We start from the raw sequence: 23,909 nt of genomic DNA, 5'->3' as shown, positions 1-23,909 counted from the left end.
TCCCCCCCCCCTGCTGTCTGGCAACGGTTTGATCTATCTGCTGCAGAGGCTTCTGCTGCCAACCCGATACAATGCAGCTGAGCGGGATTGTGTTTGAGTTTGGCAGTTTTCATCCGGAGCTATTTTCTAGGACAGATAAAAATAGCAAAAAAAACTGACCACAGTGTTCTGCGCCTCTGCGTTTTTGGATGTTCGCCGTTAAACTCTTTATTCAGTTGACGATTCCTCTACTCAAGCAATTTTAAAACTGCTCAACTCTTCCAAGTGTCAAACCTCAAGTATACGGACGCCATCAAATCCCCGATGTGACTTTCCCTCGTCTTAGAGCTCAGGCTCAGAAACAGCTCCTGCATTCTTGAATAAACCCAAGACATTATCACCAGAGATGGAGTTATGGCTTCGTGGTCTCCCTGATTGGGTATTTGGAGGCCACAGAACTTATGTGTACTGTAAACTGAGACACATTTTGTCCAGTATAAAAGTAGAAGTGAGACCAAAGATCTGCAGCTGGAGGCCTCAGGCAGCCGGTTCTGGTCAATATGGCCTCAAATTATTGTTCATTGAAGAGTCGCCCGTAACCTGACTTTTATTGGCACAACAGCAACAACAAAGGAAGTCTATCTAATAAAAGAGATTTGATAAGGGTCAGAATAACATTTTTTCGTGGTTTTATAACTGATATAAAATCTTTAAATATAATCCACATAGTTTCACATGCTCTCGTATTTCTGCGAAACCTTGTTTTGAAATAGGCTTTGGGTCATGGCAGAGCAATTGTGTTGATGTGTTGTTCTCTCTGAACACAAATTAAAACCTATAAATATTCCCGGGCTCAAGGTTTATTATGGACCTTGGGAAAAACAGTTTGAAAAAGTTTTATAGCTTGATATCTTAATCTTTGAGTCACAATCTGTGGAACTTGTGCTGAACATTTCAGTTTAATTGAAAAAGGATGTTGGTACTGAAATGTGTTGAATGTGTGCAGTGCCTTAAAAAGCCTTGAACGTTTGCAAGTGGTGGAGTAATCATCGATTCACTTTTGTTTGGTTTGTGATGTTTTTGCAAACGCTGTGATTTTTTAAATTTAATCTAAAATGCATCACGATGATCGAGGAAAACTGAGTCTTAGACGATAATCGTCACACAAAAGTAAAAGGTAAAATCAGGATTTCCACTTAAATTTTTCATCGGGTCAAATCATTTTTATTTCCTGTAAGTCAATAGAAAAACAAGGGTTACCATATCCCACATTTTATATATATGTCTAGTGTTTCCATGTGTGAGTTAAAATGTGCTTTCCATATAGCACAGGTGCAGATCAGTTTTTATCCTTTCCGAACAAAAACAACCCAAACAAGTTGTCGTAGTGTAAGAAATAAAAAGTGGATTTATTGTAGTTTAGTTTAAAGTATGTCTGCCAACCTCGAATAAGCCTTGCACATCCTACTTTTTTCAAAAATGATGTTGGAAGTACTTAATAAATCTGTCACCTGGATTTCTTGACATGAAGAGATGTTTAGGTGTCAAACCAACCCATTTAAAGCTCTTGGAGTTCAACAAACCAAGCTAAGTTTGAATAAACATTTGAGTCCTGTCCATTTGATGTTCAGGTGAGAGTTTAGTGTCTGTTTGTATGTGTTTTAGGACGTCTACAGTAATGTACTCGCATTAAAGCAGCATCCCTCAGCCTCCATCTGCTCACAGTTTACAGCGGGAGCTTCACAGTCTGTCCATTGAGTCTCTTTATAGACACTGAGGATGTCATGGAGTCCCTCGCTGCCCGCAGTGCACGGCCTGCCAAAGCCAATACCAGACAAGCACTTGTTTTCCCCCCAAATGACTTAGCGAGACGTTAAACACGTGAAAGTAAATTATCTGTGCTCCTCTGACCTCATAGCCAGGCGCGTGTTTACTCTGGCAGAGACGAGCCATTTCGACTTCTTTTAATTATTTTATACTGGAGGGATTCAGAGGCCCGCGCTAAGGCTTGTCCATCAGCGAGTGTTTGTGATGTTCAGTGTTTGTGTGTTTTGCGGTCGGGGGAGAGCAGGATTGGCTTTTTTGGAGCAGCGTTTCCATCAAATACTCACTGGGATGGCTCTCACACAGAAACACTATTATACAATTTGAGGGAAAGAGACGTAATGAAGTTTATTTTGCAGAAGCTCCGACTGACATCGGATCCGAAGAGCTTGTTTAGCTGAAATGTTTTGACATGCCCGCACATTTTTGTATTTTCCCCGTCTTTAACATGCAATAAATGCCTCTAAGTACTTGATTGGTAGCCCTTCGATCACATTAAACATCCATCTGAGTTACATACTTTCAATATGATCTTCTGTTATCCAGTCAATCTATGTCACAGCAGCTCTCCTCTGCCAGAACTGAAAACCAAGCTGGCACCTTCTCTAGTAAAACCACTCATCCCCGTCTCTGATATAGTCCAAGTTTGCTGCTATTAAAAAAAGCAAATAAACACAAGAGCTTAAATTCTACAAGCAGGATTCTTCTCATTCCAGATTTCCGAGAGCTGCTGGCTTTAGTTAGATAGAGAGAAAAGAAAATGATGAAGGGGTTTTTCGCCGGTAAAATATGATCAGAGAAACTTTTTTGTGCTGACAGACTCTCCCTCCGGCTCTTTTAAGCTCGTGCATCAGAAGGTTTCGGGTACAGCGGCCACAAAACGACAGATCCACGCAGCACGGATCAGAAATCCCAGCTATGTTGTTGCAACTTCGCAAGAATGTGAGCCGCAGAACAGCCGCGGTTGTTTATAGTTAAGGTCAGCTCTGATGGTGCGGGGCCGCGAGGGGGAATCCAGAGACGTGTTGGATTCTTGGGGCTCGCAGTCATCGCGGCACATTCATTTCAACAGTCGCACTATATCAAAGCCCACTTTGTTTACATAATCCTACACAAAGCCTGCTCTTTATTACCTCAGGAAGCCGAGCAGCCATCTGTAAGTTATATCAGTTTGGGTTTCAAAAAGTCCTCCTGATTAATCTTGGCTTTTATAGTCATTCTCCCCGGGGACTGTTAAATTAAACGTAATGGCATTTGACATGGGAAATGGGTAATAAAGGGACCTGGGGGTGATAAATGAAAGATATGTAAAGAAATCTCCAAACATTTCTTTTTTAAAGAAACTGGTCAGATGCGTAAATAGAAGTCGCTTCGGCCGGCAGCCATTAGTCTCTCTGACGAGGTCTGGCTTGTTTATGAAGACCACTAAAAATCCTCAAGCAGAATCCAAGGCCATTTATCTCTCCAGGGACGAATATACTGCAGCCCATCATCCAGGAGAGTTCTCAGGCCGCATGAACTGCTGAGACTTTGAAGAAGCAGGAGGGGGGGGGTTGAATACCATTTTGGGGGTTTTCAGCTCCATATCTCCTCGGAGAGATATTCGTCTTTCCTTTCTTCTGGTCCACTTGGCTCCACTGACTCATTGGTTTCCATGTTGAGTCAGTGTTTGTGCACAGTCAGCACATTCCTGCAGCGTAACGATGGATACAGAGCCCGCCCACTTTACCCCCCCTGGAAACGCTTTCCTGTATAAACTGCACTGTTTGTTCAGTTTTAAGTATTTACACGTTTGTGTTTGATTACACAGCTGCTGCCACACTGCTGGATAACGGTTATCAGCATCAAAGACTGCAGAACACTACAGAGAATTCAACTTGATCAAAACCTACTTTTAAAAAACTATACATAGATTGAAATGAAGTCAAACCTGTTGCATAGCTTCAAATTAGCCTTTTTCTAAGATAAATGATTTACCATTACTTTAAATGAATGGTACCAACATTCAAAGAAAAATTGAAAATGAAGTTGAAAAATAAAAATAAATTTGAGGGTTTTTTTTATTAAGAAACCACATTTATGGATAAAGAAATACAGTATTTGAGTTTAAATGGCTTAATATTTCCAGGATGTGCACAAGGCCTCTGGAGGATTATTTTTTGGGTGATTGCATAAAAGCAAATAGCTCATAATTAGTGGTTTAAGACCAATCGAAATCACTGTCATCCCAACGTGTATTTCTAGATTAAGATCCGTTAACCATAAAAAAAAGTGACTGAAGTAAAGCCCTCTGCCCCGTCATGTGACATAAGCTGTTTATGAGTTTTCTTAAGATGTAGAAATGATTTAAGGCAAATGCTGAAACAAATGCACTGTGAATGATTATCGCCACATGTGCAACCATCCCTCGAAATGTGTTTGCAAGTCCCTGCCCTCACATAAATGTCGATATGAAAGAACTGAGTATAATAGTTACCCGTTGTTGTGTTTCCAACAGGAACAGACCGGCGTCACTGTTCATGTCGGCTGACGTCAGCCCGGTGAGCCCCTCCTCAGAAAGAGGAGATGTCCAGCTGCAGGAGTACCACAAGATCTACAGCCATCAGCAGCAGGCGTTCTCACAGCAGCCAGGTACTGAGGAGGGGAGGAGTCAGCATCAGTGTGTCAGCATCAGTGTGTCAGCATCAGTGTGTCTGAGCGTTTGAACTGTTGACGGTTCTCCTTGATTGTGTGTATATATAGGATATACATATTTGTTTACATATTTTTGTATATATTTGTATTTGGGAAACGGTATTTCGATCTCTCTGTCTGTACACACAAACTGAAAGATTGACAATAAAGTTGACTTTGACTTGACTTCTATGTTTCCTGAAGGTTGTCTGTACGGAGAGGGAAAGGCGCTTCAACCAGGCAGCGACGGGGGCTTCGAACCCACCGGTTACTACTCAAACCCCCCCACCTCTCACTCTACAGGTAAGACCGCAGAGCAATGGTCCATATCCTCCAATCAGAGTGCTTCTTAGAGGATCTGAAACCCTCTCTTCCCGCCACACCTCTTGGGGCCAGATGTGTGGAGGTGAGAAAGCGAGTGGGGTTGAGTGAAATATCCCGAAGATGTTTTCACACTAAGCTGAAAAAAAGCTTGTGATATTGTAAAAGAAAATTCAAAAAGGATTGCAATGAATACATTAAAGAAATATAAATACAATATTTCCATCATGTTTCCTTAATATTCACATACTGTAAGCATATTGGATGAAAACATAATAATATATTTATTTTATCCAGCGCTTTTACTGGTGCTCAAAGACACTTTACCGGGATACAAAATAAAAGTTAACATGCATCAAGACACATTTTTTCTGGAAACTTCTGACTGTCTTTTTAATGCTTGACTAAAGTATTTCTGTCACTTTAATTTGTGCAACACATGACTGCCTTAAAGTAAAACATATATATATATAGCAATATCGAGCTCCCCTCTATGACGACTGTACATTTGATTGACTTCCTGCTTCGGATGTCATAGAATGAACAATAAACCAATGATTGTGTTGTCCGTCTCTACGACCACTGCCTGCCCACTCCGCTTCACGTGAAAGAAAAGGAGTTGTGTACAGATTTACATTTCCGTCCCTCAGGGTTCGACCTGTTGCAGGAGCTGCAGGGGGGGGGCGGGTACTCTGACGACAGCTTCCTGTTCCAGGCAGGAGGCGTCGACCGCTGCCTCAACCAGATCTACTCCATCTACCTGGACTCATGATGGCCAGAACCAAAAGAACTGAAGCCCAAATCTCTGTGTCTTTGTGAAGACTAAAGGCAGCACGTAAGGTGTGTGTCAGCAGACAATCAACGTGTATTCTAGGCTGAAGGAGGCAGAAAATGTGTCAGTGGGAGTTTTAATGGCTCAAACTAAATGCAAAATATAACTAAAGTCAGAGTGTCTTTAATAGCGGTGACTTTTTTGTTCAGAGATGACCACAGCATTTGTGATCTGAATGAGCTATGAGCTTTTATTGGTTAGTTTGATCTGATAGAAACAGGTAGCTGATTCTCTGGCTCCAGTAAGGTTCATTCTGTCTCAATTAAATGTTAAATACTGTCATTTTTCAGCACGCAATCTTTTAATGTAGTGGTTTAAAACCTAAGGCCAATATATACGTTTCTTGAAATGAAGATACCAAAGAACAAAACAACACTCTTCTGCTCTACAAGTTACACTTCAGATGTGTCCAATTTGTGTCTGCTCCCTTATTCAAATGAAAGCAATCTGAAAAGTTAAAGGTCCCATGTCGTGGCCATTTCCACTGATCATAATTCCATTGTTGAGGTATACTAAAATAGAAAAATACTGTGCAATTTTCCAAACTCAAATTGGTTTCGCAAACAGCATCTCTGTAAAGTATGTGTGTTCAGCATTATTCACTTTCTCCACTAAACGGCTCGCTGCAGCTCCCTCCCCCCTCCTCCCCTCCCCTCCCTGTGAGCACAGTGTGCTCTGATTGGTCGGTAAGTTGTGAATCGCGCTGAGCTCCGTGGAGGTGTGGTTTCCTTGTTTAGCGATACCTAGCCAAACACAGCCAAACTCAGCCAAACTCAACCTGAACACACACAAAGTCACAGCCGAAATAAAAACAATAAGTGTGGCTTGATATTGAGTAAAAAAAAGGTTTAAAGGTTGATAAACGCTGTGAGAATGGGTCTGCAGAGAGAATTTCAACTTTCAACTGTCTGTTATCAGCCTGCAGCAGGGAGCAGAAATCAGCAGAGCTGCCTGCACTGAGTGTGTGTGTGGATTGGTCAATTTGGACCAATCAGTGAGGGCTTAACGTAACGGCTCCGCGGGTGTAACGTAACGTCTCCACGGATTGGCCCATTTAGTTCCGGGTACGTGCTTTCGTAAGCACGTACCCGGAAGAATCAAATGGATGATGACGTCATGATGACGTTTCACCAACGAGGCGTTTTGGGAAGGTATTTCCTGTTTTAGAGTTTTACTCGCTACAGGGTGTACTTTAAGGGTTTTGACTCTGCAGACCGTTTACATGCAGAGAAACCTTCATAGCACACAAGGGGACGGGTAATAACCGGAAGAGCATGACATGGGACCTTTAAGAATAGGGTTATATTTTAATATTAATTTGCAACAACTCGGATCATTGGAGGTGTGAAAGGTGTTAGTTGCTTCCCCTTAAGGAACCACAAGGAAGAAATGTTTATGTTAAAGCAGAGTTGCATTAACGCAACTTGAGCAGTTTGAGATATGCTCATTTGTTTTCTTGCAGAGAGTTAGAAGAGAGGGTTGATAACAACATGTCAGTACGCTAAAACATTTGGCTACCGTGAGACAGGAAGTACTGTAGGATTATAAAATCGATTATAAAATAAATTGGTAACCAGTGCAAAGAGGCCGAACTATGGTGACGGGAGGAGTTTGTTTTTGCTATAATAGAATACTCTTTTGCTGAAACGTCAACATACTTATTTAAGATTGTAGCATGCGTCCAAAGGGTTGTTGAGAAGCTGCTTCTCTAGTTTCAGTTTGCTGCAGAAGAGGATAAACTGTAGCAGTACTGCCACCAAGTGTCTGTATATAAATATGATATAAATACAGTCTGTGTGTTCGACTCCTGGGACTTAAAACTGACACACGAAACAACAAAAACTGCACTAAAATATTCCATCTGTGATTTTCTGCCATGGACTGAGAGGTGCCAACTCGATAAGTGTCAATATAACCTAACAACGATCAACAGCGTCGCATAATCTCCTTTTTATATTGTCTTTTTGTTTCTTCACATGTTGTATCAGTGTTTTATTCAGTGAGAGGGAGGTGTGCATTGTTTACAATAAGTTCTCTGCACTCTGTCTCGTCACAGAGTCAAAAAAACGACCAACCAGAAAAAATGTTTACACTAATTTTGTAGCAAAAGATTTTCACATTATTGTCATTGACCAGTGTATATAGACTTTATAAAAACTGCTCCTGTCTTTTCTATCAAATAAATCTGTTTGTATACGTTTGTGTTCGTTAGTATTAGTGCTTTAACCCAATGGTTTTTTCATTAATGATGATTAATTAGATAATGTTTAAAAACTGGGAAAAATACCTGAGATTACATCTTGAAATGTAAAGGCAGAATATTAAAACATTTTGTGTTTACTTTCAAGGAAATTAAGCAAATCCTGACCCTTGAGAAGCTGGAACAGTTAGTGTTTGGGGCATTTTAGGGTGAAATGTAACATCAATAGATTATCAAAATAACCATCTTTCAATTATTTATAAATAATTCATGTTATATCAGCCTCTGTTGTTGAAAAGTGTGTAAATGTATGTGAACAGATTTGTTTGAGTTTGTTGAGTGCTGGTACATACTGCCATCTATTGGTCATAGCTGAAGGCCTTAAAAAAGTTCTAGTTTTCCTAAAAGATTAGCTCACTTCACTTTCTGAAGAAATAAAAAGTGAATGGTTCACAGTAGGGCTATTTTTAACTTTTGTTCACTTTGAATCAAAAAGCCACTTCAGTAAATAGAAGGAAGATTTAGAAAAGTGTTATAATGAAGGATGGGAAATGTTTTGTAAGCAAATAAAGGGAAAAGGTTATTTACAATAGACAACTGATGAAGCAATGTGTGAACAAATAATTTAAGTACACAACAAAGTCATTTTGGAACAAATGTGAAAATAGGACGTTAAAATGTTAAAATAGCATCAAATTCCCCAAGTTAAATTCTAAATGAATGAGAAATATAAAAACAAAACAATCTAGAGTAATGTGTGTATGTCAACAAAGCACTTTAATTACCTTTCTGGAAGGAAACCTGAAAATGAACTAAGTACGTTTGAGAAACCGGCTCGAGATACACTTTTTGTTATATTCCATGGAATGCTCTTAACATCCCGATAGCAATCTGAAGTGCTTTGACAAAAGATCCATTACAAAATGTCATCTGTGGAAGCCGTAGTGCTGTAAAAAGCAGGGACGTGCACAGACATTTGTAGTGGCTATTGCTCTAAACTGGAAAAAGGGCCTCCCCCCGATAAAAAACATAAGACCTTTTTGAAAATTGTAACTTGTTTTTAATGTAAAAGAAACCAAACGATTTTTACATTAAGTAATTTGAAGAGTAATTCACATTATCATCTCACACAATAAGGTTTATGCTCCCCAACGCTGAGCTCGTTTGAGTCGAGGCTAAAAACACTGCTTACCCAGAAGTCTTTTAACTTGTTTTAGCACGTACCGTATGTACAATGTTGTTTTTGAACTATTCTGTATCTCTTGTATGCATGGTTTTTATTAATCTGTTATTCCGTTATGTTTATTTATTGTGTTTCCTTCTTATTAAAAGGTGTTGTAGGTAATTCACTTCAGATACACTTGTTGTTATATTCCATGGAATGCTCTTAACATCCCGATAGCAATGAATATCTGAAGTGCTTTGACAAAAAAATCATAAAAAAATGTCCTCTGTGGAAGCCGTAGTACTGTAAAAAGCACGACCAATCATTTTAGCCGGCACGGCTAAAATAACTGGATGGCCTACCTGCCTGTCAGCCTTAACGAAGTGGCATATTTTTTCCGGTTGTGTATTTTCAAATTCTAGCGCACTCGAGCTGGTTTCTCCTAAATTACCTACCCCACCTGAGTGATTAGACTTATTAAATAAAAAACAACTTATCAACTCAATTAAACTTGTAGCCAAAGTCATTGAAACTCATTTTCAACCACGAAACTATAGTGGAAATACCAATTTGAAAAGGTTTAAATGCTTGTATCATTATGCAATAAGATTAACATGAACTTTTACTTTCAACAGTTTGATGATAAACGTAGTACAACCACCAGGGGGCGCTCTGCGGTCACTGAAACACGTAAAGATTAAATCAGCCAGTTTCAGTCGAAGATAAACGCACTTTAACCGAACACTGTGTGTGAATAAACATGATTACCACACACACACACAAACACTCAAGCAATCTGGAAGCTGTATGTCCACATTCCGCTCGGAGGGAGACACACCCTCTGACCCGAGGAGGGGAGCTGCTGCCGGGATGCAGAGAAGAGGAACAGAGGAGGAACTCACCGCTGCTGTGGAGACTGAAACCTGAAGAAGAGTCTCATCTCTCTCCAGCTTCAGACGGAGAAACACCTGCAGCGGACATGACCGTAACAGGTAAGAAGACACGTGTTTATATCTCAAGCAGGTGTGTGCATGCATGGTTAACGTGTTGCTTTTGATTCAAAGGGTGTAGTTGTTGTTATGGTGGGATATAGTGATATTATGGTGTGTTTTGTGCAGCGGTGCAGATACGGAGGTCATGAGTCCATGGTCCTCCACAGTTCAACCACACCCCCTTAAAAATGTTTGACTAGACACAAGAAAGTACATTAAATTAACTCATTAATTCGTTTTTTTTGCATTTAATTGATGTAGAACTGTTTGATAATGTTTTGTTCAGTGTTTTGTTGTTTTTCTACCTACACAAATTCTGAAACTTCACTACTTTTGTATTTACGTTACCTTGAATTTGTGCATTTTAATGATATTAAGTATACGAACTAAGACAATTAGGCCTAAAAACTTAAATGTTTAGAAACTGAAATCCTCAGGAAATGTCCGTCTCTGGTTTGTGGTGCTGGAGCCCTGGTTTTTAACATATTTGATGATGAAAGCTGCATGAAAGGAGACCGTTATATGTCAGAGGAAGCTGTGCCTCAGAGAGGATGTAGCTGCTCGCATTGTTAGAGCGTGACATCAGGTTCTCCAGATTTAAACCTCACTCCTCTTCACACCCTGAGAGGAGAACTTCATCTCTCTGTTTGGATTATGAGGTTTCAAACTCACAGCTCCAAGGCTCAGTTTAACAAGTGTCTCATGAAGTTTTTCATTTGTAATGCACAAAACAACATGGCTTTGAGATGTGTTCGCAATAATTGACTGGAATAAGGTGCATACAAAAAAAGACAGATACAAAACAAAAGTCAAGATTACCTGTGAAAGTCTTACAACTCTTAATGAATCCTTAAACAAGACTTTACAATATCAAATAATAATAATAATAATAAAGGCAAAGGAGTCTAGGGATTTCATGTCCAAAACTATTTTGTTGCATTCTTGTTTTTCATTAACTTCAAAGCTTTTGCAAATGAAATAAACTCAATAGGAAACTTAGGATTCACTTTCATATATTTGGATTTGTATTAAAATGTAGCAAAAAAAGATTATTATTAACCAAAAAGTCTTCTTTCAAATCGTTAAAAAAGAGTCTGTGAGTAATGTCCCTTTGAGATCAAGTGTTGCAGTTGAAAAACCTTCAGGTAAAGTGTCTTTGAGTAATTATTAATTACATGTATTATTATGATTGAAAATCCATGAATTGAGCCATAGAGTCTCTCCAAACAAACACTAAATTGTAAAAGAGGTGATCAGTTGTGACTTATCTTAACTGTTACCCAAAGATAAGCTCATCTGCAGATATTCACACTGCTGTCTTGAAACTGTTGTGCAGAAACCTGAGTGGCTGCAGATCTCTGTTCTGTCAGATAGCGAAACGTGTGAGTCGACTCTCACCTTTAGACTCTTTCTGTTACCAGCCACACTTATCTCAATTAGTGAATGCTTGGAATTAGAAACACAGTCTTACATCAAACTACGACCAAAGCATCCAAATCTAAGCAAATTGTTACCCTCATACAACTATTTCCTTTCCCTCAAATGTTGAATATAACGTCTCTGTCTTGATAGCTATCAGTCAGGACAGAGCAGTGCAGCATGCAAATAACGAGGATATGAAATGTGTATTAATAACAGGAGGCTCAGTTCACACGGTAACATTTGAAATGAAAGGTTGAGATTAAAAGCAAACACAACCTTATCTGAAAAGGTCGATTTTATCACACATGTAACTATATTGCATCAAGTGATTGTTAAAGGAGCGCTGCAGAACAAAAGCAGACTTTCTATCTCTATTTTCTGGGGGATTTCAAAATAAATTCCTGCTTTAAATTGAACCAAATGAACCGAACAGCATCACAGAGCAATAAGTGTCACATATCTCTGAAATAAAATGCTGCTTTAATAAATAAATGTATATAAACATGTAGGCTTCCTGTATGTGAAAGAAGTATCTGCTATTACTCTCAGCTTTACAGTTTTTTAACTTGTTGTTTTTCTTGTTGTTTATCTTGTTGTTTTACGTCCCACAACTTTAACAGTTTGGTTTAGCTGTTTTTAATGAAAACGTTTACTCAACCTGTCAAGCATAAAACCGCTGAAAAAGTTATCGACTAGCTGGTAAATATAGTGGAGCATTAAGCCGCTAAACACAGCTGGAAAGGACACAATATTTGACTAAATTAATCTCTTGGGAAAAGACTCAACTTAAATTGAAGTTATTGTTGATCTCAGTATGCTATTCCAACCATAAATGCATGTCTTCAATTTAAAAGGTGATAACATATCAATGTTATATCAACACCTTGTTTCTACTGCCCCCCATGTGGTCACTTAGCATTTAAGTTATTTTGAATGAAATAATGTAGCTTTAGACTGAATTCCCGTTAACCTGTTAAGCCCCGAGCCTGTTTTTCATTAAGTAATAAGGGTATTTTTACGTGAGTTCTGTGCTAAGTGTGTTAGCATTTTTTCGCTCAGGGCTAATTCAGAGCCTTTGTTATTACCCTTATGTTTCGTTTTGGTTCATATCATCAGTTAGCTGAGTTTCTTCCCGTTAAGTGGGTGTGACACATTCGTAGGTTTTTAAATGTTAAGAAGCCCTCCGACGCTGTTTCTTGCAGATGTTGCTATTTTCCCCCGCCCCCGGGGAAATGGGGCTTAACAGGAAGACATCATAATATTTGTCATATGATGTGTCACTAAAGTCTAAAGTCTTTTTGAATACACCCACTAACGGGGGAGCTCAGTGAAGTTAATGAGGGGCAGAAAGATGAAGTTGATGACTATATTGTAATATAATGGAGACTTCCACTGGACGTGTATCTGCTCTTTGTTCAGCTGTGGTAGCTGTCATTTCTCACATCAACCACCTTTTGTTCTTTTATTTAATCCAAACAACCGGCTCTCCGTCCGTCTGCTGCCGGAAATATAAACTGTTTCACCTGCTGTGAACCACGGAGAAAAAAACGACCTGGTTGAATATTACTCAGTGTTGACAGAAGTGGAAGAAAACTCAAGGCATGAATGAAAACATCAACAACACCTATACACATATATAAGTAAAACTAAATCAGCATTAGACTCAAAACAAACATCATTATTTTCATGATTCATATTATTGATTATAAAAGTGGTCTTCCATTAAATCACGTTTATGTTGCAGCTTGTAAATGTGGAGCTGGTTTTAACACATTTATGCACTTTGAGGTTGTTCATTCTTTATTAAAATGAGTTGTCATAATAGTTCTCACTTTCCACTGCTAGGTTTTGGCTGATTATCTCCATGTTAGATTACTATAAAGTACAGTGTCACAAAAGAATGAAAATAACTCTTGATAACGTAAACAGCCCTCCTCTCTGCTCTGTGTTGGATACATTACATCATCTCTGCCAGAAACAAACAGTCCGAGTTTCTTTCCTGTGACGCACACTTCCTGCGTTTGTTAGACTCTCTGCTGCTCTGCTGAAGTCCAGGCTGAAAATACATGTGTAGTCTTCTTATTTCTATAAGTTGGATAAAGATATTTACGATGAATGCTTGCCTAGTGAATGAGACAAAAGCTTTCATTCGGCACATTCATCAGATCAAATGTTTAATATGTCTAGGACTTTGCTTTGTGTCCAAACATTCCCATCAGCCCTAGCTGCACTTGTTTAGCTAATGTTAGCATGCTAAAATCCAGCGTCATCATTATTGAGCTTGTTAGCATGCTGAGATTATCATTAACTGATAACGTCTTTGCAAATAGTGTTTTGTCATCAGCAGGTGAATTGATTCTTTGGTTAATGGATGATCCCAGCGGACACATTGCTCCCGTTTAAACTGTCCTCTGGTGCTGTTTGGGGTGTTAGCACATTCCTGCCTCCGGACTGTGGAGCAGATTTCCATTGTGGTGTGTGAGGAAGTCTGATGACCAAACACACTCCCTCTCTTCCTGCCTGCTTCACATGTAGAGTCAGAAAACACAGGCCTTGTTTATGTCGACCACACATGCTTTTATGTTCAGGCAGCGTCACTGAACACATAGGAGATTTAGGAAGTGCCCAGCAATTACTTTTTTAATCTCTTCAATTATAGGACTTCCCAAATGTTGTCATGTTACGGTCTGCCAAGTAGACACACGGTATCAAACATGACACTGAAATAGCCATGCAGGGGTCATTTCTACATGAATTACAGTGAGTTTAGGGAATTTCACATTATTTGAAGGACCTTCTTCGACCTCCTTAAAGTAAATTATGCTGTTTTCTACTGTAATGTGTTTTGATGTTTTGCGTGCTTGTACGATAATCTTAAAGGGATAGTTTGTATGTTTTGAAGCTGGGATGTATGAGGTACTTAGTTATAGTCGGTGTATTACATACAGTTGACTGCGGTTGGCACACGCCCAGTTTAGAGAGGCAGACAGTAATATGGACATGGAAGCAGAGCAATGTAAAAGCATCAAAACATGTAGCCATGTTTTTTTTTAAAAGCTCACCTAAAACACATAAAAAGCTGTAATCTATGGTTTCTTCAAATCCCACCAAACTCCATCGACAAAAACAGTAATTTTACCTCTCAGAACAAGAGAGCTGCGGGTTTACCCCTGTGTCGATCGGTAAGTGTGTTTGTGTTATTTTGTGACTCTAGTTAGTTAGGATTGCCCAAAGTAACTCAAAAGCACAAACAAACGATGTCTTCGAGGCAGCGGTAGACCAGCAGCTACCGTACTCTGCAAGTCAAATTAGTGTTTTTGTCAATGGAGGCTTTAAAGATAGATGGTTTATAAAAGCTTCCATTCCCTGTTTGGTTTTTCACCATAGTAATCATCATGTACAGTGATCGTTGAACAAATGGAAAGACTTAGACAGTCAAAAGTAAAAGATAAAGGATGAATCTTTCATTAACAGTGACTTCTGAATCACTGAAAACACAAGCCATTTGTTTTAAGATAAGATGGATAAACATTCTTAACAAGCCAATTAATGACACGTTAGTTTCATTGACAGGTAATTTCCTTTATTTAGAAGGAGCCTAAAATATAAAATAAATCCATGAATTCAAAATATATATATGTTATCCTCTTAACATCAGATTTAAGGGTCCTTCCACTCTAAGTAAACACAATAACCTGCTGGCGGAACCTCTTCAGGCTCCATCTTTGCCTTCAGGTAACGTTTGTACAACCTCCATCTGCCAATTAAGAGCACAGCCTTCACGTGAAACTCACAGCGGCATCTGTTTCCTCTCCGACAGCCAAACACTGGACTCCTGATCCCCAGTGACCCGCATCACCATGCCAACCCCCCCAATCCTCACGGCAACAAGGAGTCCTCGGAGAAATCGCTAGGTTTACAACCGTGAGCCTTCATAAAGCTGATCCAGTCAGAGAAGGAGAGGCAGGAGGCAGGAAGGTAAGAAGAGAGAAAGAAAGATGGATTCTTAAGTGATTCTGGTGAAGTGACAGTCTGTGTTTTCGGTTTCAGAGATGCCTTCCCAGCGTGGCGTCCAGCTGATCTTCTTGTTCCTGTTGAAGATGGGACCTGTGGGAGCATGTGTGTGTCCAGAAGCCACTGTTTTATCCCACTTTCCCTTTGAGATACCTGCTGACGCCTGTTGCTTGAACTACTCCGGCTCCACTTTCAGCCATGTGCACTGGTCTGTGTTTACCAACGAGACGAACATTAACACTCTGGATCTCTCCTTCTGTAATATCAGCTCTGTTAATATGACCGGTAAAGACGTGTCTACCTTACAGAGGGTTCTCTTAGGTCATAACAGACTCACAGTGTTGCCGAGGGGGTTTCTAAGCGGGCAGCCGAGGCTAACGGAGGTGGATTTGAGCGGGAATCTGATTCAGGAGCTGCCTGAGGGTTTCCTCCAGGAATCAGACGTCCTCCAGAAGCTGAATCTGCAGGGGAACCAGCTTCGCCTCCTCCCAGACTCTGTGCTTGTGAGGCCCCGTCTGCAAACACTGGATCTGGATGGGAACCCGTGGGATTGCTCTTGTTTGTTACTGGAAGGCCTGGAGGACGCTGGGAAGTTGAACAGGACCGTTAAGATGCAGGATCTGGTGAGGAACCTGACCTGCGTGACTCCTCGGCACCTGGCCGGCAGGACGGTGTTCTCGGTGAGAATCAGTGACGTGTGCCGCCCAGCTGGTCTCACCGCGCTCTTCATCGTGCTGCCGCTCCTCATCCTCTCTGCCCTGGTGCTCTGCTGGTGCTGCGGGAGGAAGAGGAAGAAGAAGGAAGCGTCATTAAGCACTTCGAAAAAGAGAGCTACCAACTCCAGTATCGGCCAGAAGCATCGCGGCAAGCAGAAACCTACGCCTGGCGATCAGAATAAAGCCGAACACAAAGAGGGGATCCTGAAGAACCAGTTGCTGCTCCGCCCAGCCTCCACCCTGCTGGGCAGCACCAGAGACATCTACGAAGAGGTGGAGATTAAGCTGGGTTCGGTGGAGTCTCTTCCTCCTGTGACCTCCATCTGCTCGTCAGAGGGGAAGCAGGTTCCTCCGGGCTCTGAAGGGACCAAGAAGACCGAGCTGGACACGGTGAGCGTGACGGAGGTGATGAAGGACTCGACTGACAGAGAGAAGGCGTACCTCACTCAGAGCACCGAGTACTACAGCCTGGTGCCCGGGATCGAGCTCGAGGACTCGGACCACGGAGAGTATGAGAACGTCAGCCTCTCGTGACACCAGGTCAAAATAATTTTTTACAAGAGTCACATGAGAAGATTTTAATCCTATATGTTTGTTTTAAAGTTCTCTAAAATCTAGGGCTGCAACTAACGATTATTTTGGTAGTCGACTAATCGGTCGATTATTTTTTCGATTAGTCGACTAATCTAACGATTATTTTAAGTTTGGAATTAATTACAGCGTCCATAAAGCTCTAGTGTGCTCTACTACGCTGTAAGCTTGGCGCTGTTGAGCAGCTCGTTGGTGGACACGCAGCCTCAACATAACTGAAATAGCGTTTGCTTAGCAAGCATTAACCATGAGACGTTCTGTTTTCCGACATGTAAGCTAACGTAAACATGACTATGGCTAACTTGCTCAAACTTACCCATGATCCAAAGTAGCAGTCCTCACGGTTCGAGGGTGCTTGCGTTTTAAATGCTCGTGCATCACTGTAGTGCTGCCGTGGAATGCCAATTCCCCTTTACAAATTCTGCATTTCACTGACTTCTTTGGCTTGTCGTCTGTGAAATACTTCCACACTTTCGAAACTCTCGGTCTCGCTTTTTTGAGCTCTTCATCACCCTCATTCTCTCTCCTTTCCGCCATCGTTCGTATTCTTTCTTCTTTGTTGTTAGTACAGAATGCAGTCATGGCAGACAATGGAGAGTATACTGCCCCCAGCACTTCCTGTAGTGCATTGCAGTTACAAATGAACATTTGCGCAGTTTTGAATTAACGTTACCGGCTCTCTGATTGTTTTTATACGACGCGTCGACACTAAAATTCCGCGTCGACGAATTTTTATGATCGACGTCGTCGATTATGTCGACTAATCGTTGCAGCCCTACTAAAATCTATTTGCTCAATCAGCTTCTCGGTTTGGAGTCAAACCAAAAACGTTGTTAAGATATGATAAGACTTTATTTATCCCGAAGGAAATTGTTGTGCCAGAAGTACAAAAATACAAAAAACACAGCAGCAAAGTTCAGTTAATTCACACTCACAGATTTCTGCATTTGTTTTTATCCGTGCTCTTTTCACTGGTTTGAACATCGTTGAGTGTTGAACTGCAAAATATGGATATGTTCCTTTACTTAAACTTTGGCTAATGTTTATTTAGTGATAAACATTCATTTTAAAGAGAAACTTAAGTTTTGAAACCAAGTTTTTTAGGGGCTTAAAGTATAGAGCCGTTAGCTTAGCATAAAGACTGGCAGCAGGGGAAACGGCTAGCATGACTGTGTTGTGTTTGTTTCTACATGTCGATTCAACTTATTAGATACAACCTAGAAATGAGTGAGCTTTGTTGAAACCAGAAAGTGGTCAAGTTTAAGTTTATCCACCCACTCTTTTTGAATTAGGCAAGGCTAGAAGCTTTTTGAAGATGTCACTATTTTGCAGAGCTAGTTTGAAAGCTACTGTAGCTGGTTAGCTAACAGCTAACAAGAAAACTGCTAGCGCTAGTCAGTCACCAAAGTTGTGATATATGGCTGTGCGGGTTAAAAGATCTTTACCATTCAAACCTCTTTTGAATCGTCCATCTCCCTTTATTTGTTTACAATGTTCTCTGCAAATACAGCCCTTACCAATATTTGAATATGTTAGTTTATATAAATAAGATAGGAACATGGGACATGCTAAGCTAGGCTAAGCTAATCCTGTCTCTGAGAACCTGCATCTTTCTTCTCATCTAACTCTTGGCAAGTGTGTGTGTGTGTGTGTGTGTGTGTGTGTGTGTGTGTGTGTGTGTGTGTGTGTGTGTGTGTGTGTGTGTGTGTGTGTGTGTGTGTGTAATCAAGTTGTCTATTGTCTGAGAGAGAGATGTGCTATCACAATGTAAGAGGAAGTGATTTAATCCGGAGCTGTTCCTGTGGGACCTGAGGAACGCAGTGACGTTTGAAAGGGAGGCCCGCTTTTTTTCTCTGGAAAAAACAGACATTTATGATGTTGCACTCCACGCAAATGAACACTTCATATTGTTTTCACTTGTATTTCAAAGAGCAGGACATATTTTAAAAGCATTATTAATCGAAGTCAGGCAATCTTTTGTGTGCACTCTCCTTTACCTCACCCAAGTGTAATAGTTTAAGGCTTTCCAGTTTGACTTGTACTGCATACAGGATGTTCTGGATCCTTCACTTTAAGCTGCACATCCACAAATGAACAATGACTAATCCAATTGCAGGGCCAACAGTTAATTCATTGTGAAATGTGGAATGTAAAGCTTAGGCGAGGAGTCTACATTTTTATACGTCACTCACGTACTAAATGTGCGTATATGTTGGAAACAATCAGCGCAGTCAGATCTAAATGCAGGGGAATGCTAGTTTTAAGATACAAATCTCTGTAAAGTAACCTGAGATACAGAGCATTTCTGTGCAATGGTTCTACCACAAAATGACACCGGAGACACAGAAGACAAAAACAAAAAAATCAGGGTCATCCAAGTTGTGGGAAACGTCTCACAAGAACGCTAATTGGCTTGTGTTTAGTGAGACGGACACACAGAAAGTGGGTGTAGCCTGAAGGGTGTGGAGCTTCCTGGAATTTAAAACGCCGGAGGTATATTTTCCAGTGGGGTTATCAAGTTTTTTCCATTAAAGATGTATTTATAGACACTGTGAGGTTTACTGCCAGTGGCCCTTAGGTCAAAAGACAAGCAGACAAATGAGTGAATGTTGCTTTTTGTAATTTTGTACACAGAGAAATAACCTGATATAACAAATGTGAGTGTATTGTAGCTACTAGGCAAAAGTAGTTTTACCATTCTCTTGGTAGCATTATTTATTTGGTTTATCTTATTGTTAACTGTCAGATGTTTCCAAGAATTGGCTTGACAAATACAGGCTTGTTATTTGTTCTGAAACTATGTCACTAGCCATTTTTTGGCACATGTACTTACCTAGGTAAATTGAAAGTAACGTTTGGCTACCAGTGTTCATGCTAGCGATGACGATACCGCATATAAACACGGTCTACTTTTGTTCTTGTGTTGTTGTTTTTTTTTAAAGGCTAAAAAAAAAGCACACCAGCCTCCAAAGTCTTGGGATTACAAGTATTTTTCTTGTTAAAGTGTCAAATAAATCCCAAAATGTTCAGGCCTGCTGTGCTGTAATGTTGCTAAACTAGACTAAGCTAACTGCCGGTATCAATTAAAACATGTCTTTTAGGTTCAATAAATTAAAACTTGACTTATTTTAGGCCTTCAAATGTTACATTAAGAATAAATTATTAATCTGGATCGACAATTTTAGAGACTTTGATGTTGGTTTCTGGTCCAAACTTGCTGAGAGTAATAAGACCTATGACCTCAACATTTGTAAAGTGAAATTAGTCCTTATCCTCTGTTTGTTTCTACTTTCACATAGTAGCATTAGTGATCCTTGTCTGTTGAAACGAAATGGGTATACTGGTATGATGCACTGATTAATATGATATTGTTTATTCTGGCAGATGCACTATCTTCACTGTTTTTTATATACGAAATGTTTATTGTTGCAAGAAAATTAAATGTTTTTTCCCAGATGTGTGCCTCAGTGTATGATGATGATGACAACAAACAAAGAGGAAAGAAAAACTAAATATTTTATTATTTTGCTGCATGCTCCAGATCTTTTCATTGAACCTTTTTTTCTGTGGCCTTTCGTATCTTTCTGAACCGACAATGACCCGGGCCGCCCCCAGATAACTCAAATCCCACTTTGAGCTCTAGTTTCACCTCGCTGTGGGAAGTTGTAATTACCGCGTTAGGAAACCCAATACGATCAGTCCGTCCTGTTCTCAAAAGCCTAAACCAAGGACCAGGAAATCCATTACAAGACCGGAAATATATTAGCAGGAACCGATGGAAAGCTAAATCTATGTTGGCTTATGGGAGTTTATTTTGTCTATAAATCAAGATTCAAGTCTAACCATTGACTCTAGATCAGGGTTTCAAACTCAAGGCCCGGGGGCCAAATCCGGCCCGTGACTTCACTTCATGTGGCCCCACAAGAGCTCTGAAAGAATGTAATATGTTTATTATACGGTTACATGCCGATTTACAGAAGCACATTGCCCATAAACTACATGTCCCACAATGCATCTCAAATTTGACTTTTACTTAGAATTTGCCTTTTTTTCTTCTAAAATGTCACTTTTGGATTTTGGATTTTTTCTTCAGAAATTGGCTTTTCTTTTTAAATCATTTTGTGACATTCTCACTGAAGAGACTTGCAATTATTTGCCCCAGACTTCTGCTTTCAGACGTAGTTAATTATGAAGTTATTACCCTATCCGATGATAATCCAATGCAGAGGCAATAATGTAATTATATAATACATTATTTTATATATGTTAAATATTTATATATGTATTTTTATGAAGTCTTAAAGTTACAACCGGATCTTTGAGTGCAACCATAATGCTGTGGCCCGTGATGAAATTGAGTTTGACCCCCCTGCTCTAGATTAAAATGGGACACACATGAAAAAGTGGAAAGTAAGCGTAAATCAGTTTTTGCATTATATTTTTGTGTCAAACAGATATTTAACCTAAGTAGTAACAATTCAACAGTGGGCAAATGTTACAAGGAAAATTTGCATTCAAAATCAAAGTACAGAAGATATTTTGCATAGTCCATTTCAGAGTAATATGTATGACATCATGTGATATTCATTTTTGAAATACTTTATATACCAGTGGGCATCATTTCTGGATATCTCAGGAATAAGACAGTAGAGAGGAGCTTAACATGTTGGGTGTTTTTATGGTAAATATTTGTATTGATTTTCTCAGTTTTTTAACAAAAGCAAGTGATACAGATTCAGTAAAGATATATACACACATGCTGACAAATCAAAATCTTCATTTCAATCCCACCACTCTCCCACCCACCAACATGTTGGATGTTTAATTGCAAGAAAAACAGTCAGCCAATACAGTCGATATACATCTTATCACTTATGTATCAATAATCTGAATCCGCACAATAACTATCTGTGTCAAGTATAATATTTGACTCCAAAATGTAGTAGGTGTATTCTAATAGTCAACTAAGGTACTTCAATTATACTTATTAACAGGACTTGAGCATGTGTTCTTAGTCCACTAGTGCATATTTCAGTTGAAAAAGAGCAATTAACATTATAGGAAATTGTAATAATGTAATAATATGGAGTACAAACAGCTGATTTGTTCTTTCAGGGTTTTAAATGAGCATGACATTAAATGTGTCAGATGCTCTTTCACTGTTTTCTGTCAATAGCCTTAATGTGTCTTTGTTTATGAGATAAATACAGACGACAGGCCTCAGGGCTGAGAGCCTGCTGAGAGCCTGCTGCTCAACGAGAGCGCCCTCTAGTGACAGGAACTACATCTGTCATTTATCAGCCAAAGAAAAAACACTTTATTAAGATGATGCATAAATCTATACGTAATAAATGCATTGACTTAAATCTATAGTCAGTGAGGCTCACATTCTGCTGATAAATAATAAAGGGAAGTCCTCAAGTCCACAGGGATCAGCTTTCCGGCTCTGATGGAGGATAGACGGTCTCGTAAATATCCTGTCAGCTGAGTGGAGAGCAAACAGAGGATAAAACAGATTTACAACACACTCCGTAACGATGTGAAAAACAAACAAGTGAGCAGAGCACAGCAGCCAATGACAACAGACGGAGAGACGAACTCATCTGACGCTGTAAACGTGTTTTTATCACCGGACAGTAAATAACTCTGCTGTGCAAATCAATCTGTGGGTTATTTGATTTTCTGTGGCCAGGCATCGGTTTCTCTCAGATAACAGAAGTCAGAGTGTCCTGATTTTAGAAGAATCTGGAACGGATATGTGGGAAAAGACTTTTTTATACTCTCAAAATAAAAATATACATAACTGTTTTTAACCATCAAGGGCTACGCTTAACCTTCTATGTTACTTCCTGTTTCTTGTGAACTGTGTTTTTGAGATTATTGTATATCTGTCTTTTATATTTGTGTGGGTGTTTTTATTTACATTAGCAAAGTTTCTTGTAAGGGAAAGTTCAAATCAATATTAAATAGAAAATGAAACCTCTTTTGCGTTGTTTCTACATATTTTTCTGTTGAATAATTTTGTATTAGAGTAGGGGTAAAATTACATTACATTCAAGATTTCAACATGACACTAAGGAATTAATTAGCAACACAAAGAAAACAGAGATACAATTAATTAATTAATTAATTAATTAATGGGAAACACTTCTTTTAAAAGGATATATGAAGTAAAATATGAATATATAAGAGAACAACAGAGGTGGTTGTCATGTTATATTTCATACCCACTCAAGTTTTCAAAACAAACAAACAAACAATGACAAAACCTATTATTATTATTATATACCTTATTATGGTGATGATTATTCGTATGACTATATTCTTCTTTCTTTTTCTTAATCTTCTTTTTATTATATTCCAACACTTTTTTACTCCCACACTATTGACTTAGTTATGAAAATAATCTGTAGATCAATCATTCATAAAAAGTCCAGAAAATCCGGTCTAAATCATGTTGGACATTTACAGCTCTGTGAAAACAAAAACTCTCATATCAACTTTGATCAAAGAACTGAATTGAACTGTAATCAATACTTTTTAAACACTGGGGGAATTTGCTTCTGTCTTCATATTTTATATCAAAGATAAATGTTATCTGATCACACACAATAAGTCCCTAACATTACCATTCGAGGATACAACTGCACACTCGCTGAGTTACTAGAGGTGTGTATCTTCAGGTTCCCAGGTAATAAATTAGTAAAGTTAATTTATGATGACGACAGAGAGGTTTAAATCGAGAGCCAGAGGAATAGCTCTTCCTCCCAGGACGGCCGCACCAGGTGACTCACCTACATTCACAGGTGAGACACTGAATGAATATTGTATTTTAAAGGGAGATTGTTGTAATATAATGTATACATCGTGATCCATGCATCACATATTGATATCTTCCAGGATTATTCAGCTGTAGCGAACCCAGACATGACAGTTTCTTACACTCTTGAGGTGGCCGACGCTCGATTTGGGGGTTTCTGCAGGCTGCTGCTGAGGTGGAAGGGAAGCATCTACAAGCTGCTCTACAAAGACTTCCTGCTCTTCTGCGGGGTTTATGTGTTCTTCAGTGTGTTTTACAGGTAAATGCACTGATTCCATCTTTTAATTCTGCTGTGTGCTTCGTAGGGCTGCTCAATTAATCGCATTTTAATCGCAATTACGATTGTGGCTTGAAACGATT

General features: G+C 39.5%; 3 protein-coding genes across 3 annotated transcripts in view; 2 read left to right on the top strand and 1 right to left on the bottom strand.

Moving 5' to 3' along the window:
- The window catches only part of glis1a (GLIS family zinc finger 1a), a 39,104-nt gene extending 32,947 nt beyond the window's left edge, over positions 1 to 6,157 (top strand). Inside the window, exons 7-9 of the mRNA XM_010793540.1 lie at positions 4,301 to 4,434; positions 4,681 to 4,779; positions 5,448 to 6,157. Coding sequence (XP_010791842.1) covers positions 4,301 to 4,434; positions 4,681 to 4,779; positions 5,448 to 5,569 — 355 coding nt within the window. The 3' untranslated portion in view covers positions 5,570 to 6,157. The remainder of the gene's footprint in view (positions 1 to 4,300; positions 4,435 to 4,680; positions 4,780 to 5,447) is intronic.
- The window catches only part of LOC104964693 (SH3 domain-binding protein 5-like), a 131,484-nt gene that overhangs the window by 93,569 nt on the left and 14,006 nt on the right, over positions 1 to 23,909 (bottom strand). The gene's annotated exons all lie outside the window — the stretch shown is intronic.
- On the top strand, positions 9,856 to 19,501 carry LOC104964692 (uncharacterized). Its single transcript, XM_010793541.1, has 3 exons — positions 9,856 to 9,986; positions 15,229 to 15,386; positions 15,459 to 19,501. Exon 3 carries the CDS (start codon positions 15,461 to 15,463, stop codon positions 16,670 to 16,672), a length of 1,212 nt encoding a protein of 403 aa, XP_010791843.1. The 5' UTR covers positions 9,856 to 9,986; positions 15,229 to 15,386; positions 15,459 to 15,460; the 3' UTR covers positions 16,673 to 19,501.

The sequence above is a fragment of the Notothenia coriiceps genome, unplaced genomic scaffold (genome assembly GCF_000735185.1).
Source record: "Notothenia coriiceps isolate Sejong01 unplaced genomic scaffold, NC01 NC01_scaffold00037244, whole genome shotgun sequence".
Classification (NCBI taxonomy): Eukaryota; Metazoa; Chordata; class Actinopteri; order Perciformes; family Nototheniidae; genus Notothenia; species Notothenia coriiceps.
The sequence above is the reverse complement of the archived record's forward strand: the minus strand, read 5'-3'. Positions and strand labels throughout refer to the sequence as shown.